General features: G+C 34.5%; 1 protein-coding gene across 7 annotated transcripts in view; it reads right to left on the bottom strand.

The window, feature by feature from the left end:
• AUH (AU RNA binding methylglutaconyl-CoA hydratase) overlaps positions 1–8,984 on the bottom strand; it is a 189,347-nt gene that overhangs the window by 93,663 nt on the left and 86,700 nt on the right. Inside the window, exon 5 of one of the 7 annotated variants that reach the window (XM_072611841.1) lies at positions 8,903–8,981. The exons of the other annotated variants lie outside the window; for them this stretch is intronic. Coding sequence (XP_072467942.1) covers positions 8,903–8,957 — 55 coding nt within the window. The 5' untranslated portion in view covers positions 8,958–8,981. The remainder of the gene's footprint in view (positions 1–8,902; positions 8,982–8,984) is intronic. 7 annotated transcript variants of the gene reach the window in all.

The raw sequence follows: 8,984 nt of genomic DNA on the forward strand, positions 1-8,984 counted from the left end.
TTAAAAGTAGGCTTCTTGGCACTTTTCTTCCCTGGCCTGCACACCAATGAGTGTCTGCCTAACCCAGAGCCAACCAGTGTAACACATTGTAGTTATTCAGTCATTTAAGCAGTGTCCAATTTTTGGTGACCCCCCTTTCGGATTTCTTGAATAAGATCCTGGAGTGGTTTGCCACTTCTTTTTCCAGTCCCTTTTACAGATTGCTGTCTGAGGCCAAAATTTAACTCAGGAAGATGAATCTCCCTGATTACAGGCCCAGCACTCTATCCCAACCCATCTAGCTCCCCAGTGTGATACAACTTTTCCATTTAATTGGCTTGTTATAGTACTTCTAAAATTCACTATCCATGGTCTGAGGACACTCCTCCCTTTACAGTTGGTTCAAGTTGATGTGGGTCAATCCTAGCATCCTGCACTAGCCTATAAAGCCCAGGCAAGACCACCCATAAGAGTCTTCACTTAGACTAGCACAACCAACTTATTGCGTATTCAGGCTGCCACTGCTCCTTGAAAGCTGACTCAGTGGGATTTAACTGAGTGCATGGAGCAGCATGTATTTTATGCTTCTGGGTTTTAAATCTTTGCTCCCCAACCTTCTGGTATTCAGTACATCATTCTAATCTGAACAAAATTTTGATAAAAGTCAAACAATCACCCAATCCTACTTAGTATTAAATCAATTAATCAGAAGTGTGAACTAGGGTGAACAATGCTTAGCCATCTCCCAGTTCCATCAGCCAATCAAAGGTAGGACAAGTGTCTGTTCATGGGAACTTTAACCTTAGATTAATATGCTATTATATCATCTCTCTGAGTGACTTTAAACTGGTGGTCCCTCTGTAAATATCACAATATTTACACCTTCGCCTCTGCCTTGTAGAAATTCTAATTTTCTTCAAAGCTCAGCTCAAGAGCCATCTTGTAAATAAATCATTTTTTCATCCCTTCAGTTGCTGTTGCGTCCCCCTTCCAAAAGTAAACTGCTTTGAATTTTTTTAGTGTAAATTTTGTATAACCACATAAATGTATATGATGCCTCTTCTAACACTGGAAGCTTCTTGAAGGTGGAGGCAATTTCACTTTTGTTTCTGTATCTCTAGCATCTAGCACAGTGCCCAGCAAAAAAGAGCCACTTAAATAGCTCGCAGTTCAATAATAATTAATAAACATTTAATTATCTATCAGTATTCAACTTGTTATTTGATTTACTGTTTATTTAAGTATCTCATTTATGATAAGATGTAAACTGAGAGTAGGGATAGTATTACGCTATGCCTTTCTATCCCCAGTGTCTAGTAAATAGGAGAAGTGTACTAACTGAATTACTGACTGATTTATAACCAAACATTTACACATTTAGAGGAGTAAAAAAAAAAACCACACACATATCCTCCCAATTTATAAATCCTAAAATGATTAAGGCCTAGTTTAGAGAGTGTGTTGTTAATATGAGTTAAACTGCCATCCCACTGCTATTTTGTGATTCTCAAAGTATACCTGGGGAACCTTTACCAATTCTTTCATCCTTCTTCCCTCTTGGTCAAGGTGGTGATATAATCAAAGATGATTCTCTCTTTTTTATTGTGTTTCTCAAGTTAATTGCATCTTTTTCTCAGAGTTTTTTTTTTTTTCCAAAAAGAGATTAAAGAGTCAAAATAATTACAAAACCTACTGTGGTTCCTATTCCCTCACCATCTTAAAAGCAGTGATTAGCATATTTTGCCTATGATCAAACATAATTTTAACAGTAACTATCTGATACTTCCTCTCTTCTTACTATCTACTATAAGTCTAGTTTTCACCTTAAACTTGGATTAGTTACAATAGTTTCCTAATAGATTTCTTCACTGGCAACCTGCCATTATGTCTTCAAATATTATAGGGACTAATTCAGCCCCAACAGATCAACCTAGAAATGTATGTCTAAAATCTTCATGCCTCCATTATCTTTCTCTAATCCATTCTATATACCTCTAACAGATTAATCTTCCTAAAGTATTCCTTTGGTAAGTTATACTAAATTACAACACTACAATCAAAAACCTTCACTAGCTCCTTGTTGCCTTAACTTTCAAACTATTTGGCCTGATAATCTAAGGCCCTTTACATTCAGGATCTGCTCAGTCTTTATTTAAAGTCTTATGTACTACCTCTCTCAAATAGGAATTATATGTCTCAGCCTATCTGAATGATGTGCATGTAACAGTGGATAGAAAACCTGCCCCGCAACCAAGACAATATAGATTCAAGTTCCATCTCTGACACAATTCTGGCTATGCTAACTGAAGCACATAACTTAACCTCTTGGTTCTTTGGGCAACAATTTTCAGGGTACTGGTAAAGAGATTTATCGTACTGATAAAAAGAATTTTCTTCATCCAGGAGTTCTGCATAGGAATGAAACTTCAGCCCTAGCCTCTCTTTTCTATCTGAACTAAGAACCATTCTCCAAACTAGCATTTCATTTCACTATCTTTCTCCATTTGCTCAAAGTATGCTGTCTCTCAACAATTCTCTCTTTAAATCCCTTTTTGCTTCTCTTTCTTTCTAAACCCTACCTAATCCTCAAGGCCTAACCTGAAATCTACCTCTCTCATGAAGTCTTTCTGGATCATGTCAAATGTAAGTAAATCTGCCCTCCTTTTACACTCTTATAGTAACTAATATGAAGAATTTCTGGCATATATTATTTGTTATGATTTATTTCATTATTTTTTATTTATATCATGTCACCTAAATTGACTACAAGTTCCTGAACGATAGGTACAACTTGTATCATATATAGCTTTATGACCCTCACATCATCTAAAATATCCACTTATGTTAAAGTACATATTCTAAAGATATTTATTGAATGAATTATAAAAACAGAAATAAAATTTATAAATACTTGGTCATCATATTTAGAGTTGAAAAGAACTTAAATTATCTAGTGCCCTTTGTTTTAGATATAAGGAAATGGTATCCCATGGAGTTTCAGTGACTTGTATAAAGTTGCATACCTAGAACCCAAGAGCCTTGAGAATAGTTACATATATATTATCCAGTGCCCTCAGCCATCATCCTCGGAAGCAAACCCTGTGAAGATGCAATCTAGTAACTGTTCCTGCAGATGCTTCAGTCATACATCTTTTGAAACTCAAAAAAGAAAATTCTTGTCAACAAACTCCTCAGCACTGACAAACTGTTCAACATCAGAAACTTTTATCATTTCATCAATGGAAATGACATTTTAAAAAGAGGTAAAGGACAATAATATGAACAAGTTATTAAAATTTCAGTGGCTACATCTTACATCAATATAAAGTCAAATGGGTACATGATTTAGATAAAGGCTGATACAGTAAATAAACCAAGGGAGGAAGGAATGGTTTACCTGTCAGATCTATGGAGAAGGGAAGAATTTATGAATATGAAAATTATAAAATATTATGAATATTACGAGAATATTATGAAATGCAAAATGAATGACTTTGGTTACATTGAATGAAAAAGGTTTTGCACAAAAAAAGACAAAGATTAGAAGGAAAGCAGAAAGCTGGGAAACAATTTTTATGGCCATACTCTGATAAAGGCCTCTTTTCTAAAATATATAGAGAATTGAGCCAAATTTCTAAGAATACAAGACATTCCCCAAATGATAAATGGTCAAAGGATACGAACAAACAATTTTCAGTTGAAGAAATTAAAATTATCTATAGTCGTATGAAAAAATGCTCTAACTCACTATTGGTTAGAGAAATGCAAATCAAAACAACTCTGGGTTACCACATTACATCTATCAGATTAGCTAACATGACAAAACAGGAAAATGATAAATGTTGAAGACGATGTGGGGAAACTGGAACACTAATGCATTGTTGGTAGACTTGTGAACTGATCCAACCATTCTGGAGAGCAATTTGGAACTATGGCCAAAGGGTTATACTGTGCAAAACTCTTTGACCTAGCAATACCACTTCTAGGTTTGGATCCAAAAGAGAGCATAAAAATGGAAAAAGGATCCACATGTATGAAAATATTTATAGCAGCATTTTCTGCGTTAGCCAAGAACTAGAAATTAAGGGGATGTCCAACAATTGGGGAATGGCTGAACAAGGAATGTATGAATGTAATGGAATACTATTGTGCTATAAGAGCAGGCAACACTTCAGAAAAACCTGGAAAGACATGAAATGGTGCTGAGTGAAGTGAGCAGAACCAGGAGAACATTACACACAGTAACAGCCACAGTGCGCGATGAATAACCTTCATAGACTAGGCTCTTTTCAACAATGCAAGGATCTAAGACAACTCCAAAAGACTCCTGATGGGCAATGCTGCCACACCCAGAGAAAGGACTATGGCATCTGAATGCAGATGGAAGCAGACTGTTTGCTCTCTCTTTTTTGTTGTTGTTTTGTTGTACTTCTTTTTCGTGGTTCTTCCCACTGGTCCTAATTCTTCTTTCCAACATAACTAATGTGAAAATATGTTTAATACGAATGTATAAGTGGAGCCTATATCATATTACACACCACCTTGGGGAGGGATGAGGGGAGGGAGTGGGAGAAAATTTAAAACTCAAAAGCTTATGGAAGGAAATGAAAACTAAAAATAACTAATAAAAAAAATTTCAGAGTATAAATGAAATTTGGAAGCTCAACATCCTTTTTGAAACCATGTGCAAATTTGATAAGGAACTGAGAAAATTTGCTTCTTGGGAGGCGAATATATAACTGATAATAACAAGCACATATAAGGTTTTGAAAAAATTGAAAATAATTTAAAAAACAGATTAAAAACAAAAGGTAACCGGAAGATAACACTGAAGACTTGGAGCCTTAAAAATTGTATCTATGCTGACACCTGGCAGACTTTAAGTCTGACTGAACACAAGTGGACAATCTACTCCTGCCTGGAATAGACATGAAGCTGGGGAGATATTGTTTCCCTGCAATGTCCCTACTCTTGGTGGCAATTTCCTATAGTCAAAAGGTTTGCAAGCTTAATACCAGATCTATTAATTGTAGATTGTGGGTACAGGAACACCCGAGGCTGCCTAAAATTAAGCTATTAGGCATAGGAATTTAGACCAACAACATTAAGTTAGGGTCCTTTTATTCTTAGTGATACTGTGGAGACAATTAGATCAAGAGATTGTGAAGTTAGCAACATAAATATTATCTGTGTCTCAGTTGGCTTATGTTTAAAAAAAAAAAATTCTTTTGTGGTCCATATTGTAAATGCTTTAAAAAGATGTATCACCTGACCAAAAGTTTGAATTGCTTTATCTGTTATAAACTGTGTTAAAAATAAAAAAAAAATTCAAAAAAAAGATACCTAAAAAAAAAAATTGTATCCATGGATATCTATACTGGGCATCAAACGTTAATGAAAACAATCAAGTTAAATACCACGACATAGTGTTCTCTCCTAAAAAAAAACTTAAGGAAAATTAAATATAACTCGAGTAATATTCAAAATAGCAATAGGCTATTCACTTTTCTATTTTACAAGTATATTAGCTATTGATTACTACTTTCACCTAGGTTAAGTTTTCCGAAACGGACTAGGTAGTAACTAAGAGATACCACTGTAAAACAATCTTGAAAAGTATGACTATAATACTATCTATAGACTTTTTATCTGAGAGCAATTGAAAATCTCAGAGGAAAATCAGAATAAAAGAACTTTGCAATAATAGATAAACCCAGAAGGACCAAATCAGGAGTTTTTAACTTGGGTTTAGTAAATTTTTAAAAAATATTTGGTAACTACTTCAATATAATTTTATGTATTTCATTTAGTGCATTTAAAAGAAATATTATTCAGAATTCATATACTTTACTAGTATGTCCAACAGGTCCATCACACACACACACACACACACACACACACACACACACACACACACACACACACACAAAAGAAATAAATAAGTCCTGGACTAAAAGAACATTCAAATAAAGATTGCAGAAAATGGTAATTATCCAGCTACTAAGTGGAATAACAACTTCAAAAGTGATGAAAGGTACAGATTCATGACAGCAATACAGAAGTGTGACTCAATCTGTTATGCAATCAAGAGGATCAAACGCTATTTATGGCTTAGTACAAGGAAATGAGCCAGGTATGACAAATAAGATATACTCCATGGCCACTTATATTGAAAAGTACCTAAAGATAGAATGAAGGCAAATATTACCATTTTTTTGCCAGTTGCAGAACAAAGAAAGCAAACCATGTGGAATTATTTCTGGCATATTTAATATAAAAAAAGGGAAGGCCCTGACTAAGATTATTTAGAATGTTTCCAATATGGAAAAACACATGACAGAATCAGTATCTAACAAATTCCATTCCCCAAATATTCATAATAATATAGGGGTTTAAAGGGAAAACATCTGATGTGGCTTAATATTTCAACCGAAAATGTGTAAATAACTGCATTTATTTCATGTAATCTTTATAAAACGTAGATATTATACTGTTAAGGAAAAAGGTTAAGATTTCAATATTCTTAAACTCAAGGTAAAAAGTGAGATAATGGTGACACTGAAACAAAACCATAGAGAAAACCTTTGCCAAAGAAGGGCTCTAATGCATGCCAGATGTAATCTATTAAAGAGGCTCTTGTCATGTATGAAATTTAACAAAAGGGTAAACTTAGGCAATTCTCTGAGCAAATTCTCCTTGTTTATTAACATGGGCATGCAGCCCGATAATAAAGGATAGGTAAAAAAGCTCTGCTTCTCACCAGAAGATTCCCAAACTGAGGGTGCAATATATTTTGTATAAGCATAGAATAAAAGAAGCAAAGAACTTAACAAAAATCATGTAACTGGCCATCATTACAGAGATGAGAGATCATGACTGGTTACATCACAGAATCAGGGCACAGCCACTATGTGGAATGACAACTATATGGAATGGAAAGACTTTTGTGAATTTTATGGGTCTCTAGCTGCACCTTGAAGTTACTAATAAAGGCAGATTTGCTGGCCACTAGGGAATTAGGTAAGACTACTTTTTAATTGTTACAGATGGGACAAGGTCAGTCAGTCCTGAGCTTCTCAAGGAGTCTTAACAAACCTTGGAGGAAATGTTTTATAAGAGCATTGAGAACAAGTTTTTCTCTAACAGCAACTGTATCCTTGGTATCTCTCTTCAGAAGGAGGGAGGCTGAACTTTAGCACATATAAGCTTCTTTATACAGAGAACAGAAATATGATTACAGAATGATATTACTTACAGAATAAAATCAAATATAAATACAGGATCAAAAACCAATTCTCTCACTCTAGAGGCCTGACTGTGAAAGAGTCAATTAAAAAAAGCCCTATGGTAGCTAAAACTTCAAACATTGTCTAACTCACCCTCAGCTCCCGGAAAATTTAAATTTTAATTAATAAATTTTGTTACTGTAGAGAAACCTAAACAACATATATTAACAAATATAGTTAATCAAAACAAACAAAAAAAAAAAACAGTGATAACATACACTTCTGTGATTTGTCATGCTAAAAGGAAAAAGGTCTGAGGAAGTGGTGATGTCTAAGTCCTGCTCCCCTTCATAACTTCAAAACAGCAAAAAATGTGCCCAATAAGGAGTGACAATAAAAAAGAGAGGAAAGGAAAGAAATCCTCATAAGGAACACTACAAAAAAAATGGGAACTAGAGAAATGAATAAACAACAAAAAAAGGCCCTACTACAATAAACAGACAATGCAGGGTAAAAGGATATAAGGAGACATCTCCAATAAAATTAAATTTAGAAACATTAAGGATCTAAGCTCCATGTACTATGCTAAGTGCTAGGTACACAAAGACAAAAATGAAGACAGTCCTTTTCATCAAGCTTAAATTCTACTGAGAGAATACAACATATACATATATGTATGTATGTATGTATGTATGTGTATATGTCTATATCTATATGCACAGATATAGATACCGATAAATGAAAACAAAACTGTACAAAGTAAATGAACATAACTAATACCTGAGAGGAAACAACAATGTTGAACAATAGGAAAAGAAAGAAATAATGCTGGTATAATAAGAAGATTCATAGAAACAAGAATAGAACATCCATAATAGGGTGGATAAGGAGCTCAGTAAAAGAACTGAAAGAGGTGAAGAACACCAATACAGGGCTTTAAATCTTTTTATAAAGACAACCAAGAAAATCAGTCATTTAGAACAGCTAGTGGGAAAGTTTTTTAATAAAACCATGGACATGCTTCAAAAAGAGAATGGCAGAGATAGGATTCAAAAATTCAGAGACAGAACAACAAATGTTAGTGCACAATCACTGGAAAATCTAAAGACAGAACTGAGCCAAGATAATCTGAGAATTACTGGACATGATGGAACAGTATAATAACAGAATCTGAGAAAGTACAGAAGAAAAATGCCCAAAAGTATTAAGAGAAGAGGGCAAAATGCAGATCAATATAATCCACAGGATGCTTTCAGAGAGGAGACCCACCTTTAACTCACCCAAAATGTAGCCACCAAGTTCCAGAGCTCTAATATCAATCAAAGAATCCTGAAAACTGTCAAGAGGAAGCAGTTTATATTTGAAGGAATGTCAATTCAAATCACACAGGGCTGTTCAAAACAATGATAAAGGGAAATGCCTAAATGTGATTTCCAAAAAACAAAAGAAAAGAGTGTGTGCCCCAGTATAACAAGCCCTGCAAAGATAAGTGTAATTTTACTTAACTGCAATTTAAGCAGGATGAAACTTTTTCAATCTTTCATTCAACAAAAACCAGAAAGAAGTAAGACAAATGTGATAAACGGAAGAAGCTAGATAAGAGTAAACAAATCCAGTTAGAATGAAAAGGCTAGATGATGACTCAATATTCACATGCTGCGAAGAGAAGATAAGGCTTTATCCTTTGGAAGTCTCACCTTTTCTGAGCTTCTCTGAGGTAACAAAGAGAGAACAGTTATGAGCTGTTCCCATGAAGGATAAGCAGACAGAAGTATCCTA

This window comes from Notamacropus eugenii, chromosome 1, assembly GCF_028372415.1.
Source record: "Notamacropus eugenii isolate mMacEug1 chromosome 1, mMacEug1.pri_v2, whole genome shotgun sequence".
Taxonomy (NCBI): Eukaryota; Metazoa; Chordata; class Mammalia; order Diprotodontia; family Macropodidae; genus Notamacropus; species Notamacropus eugenii.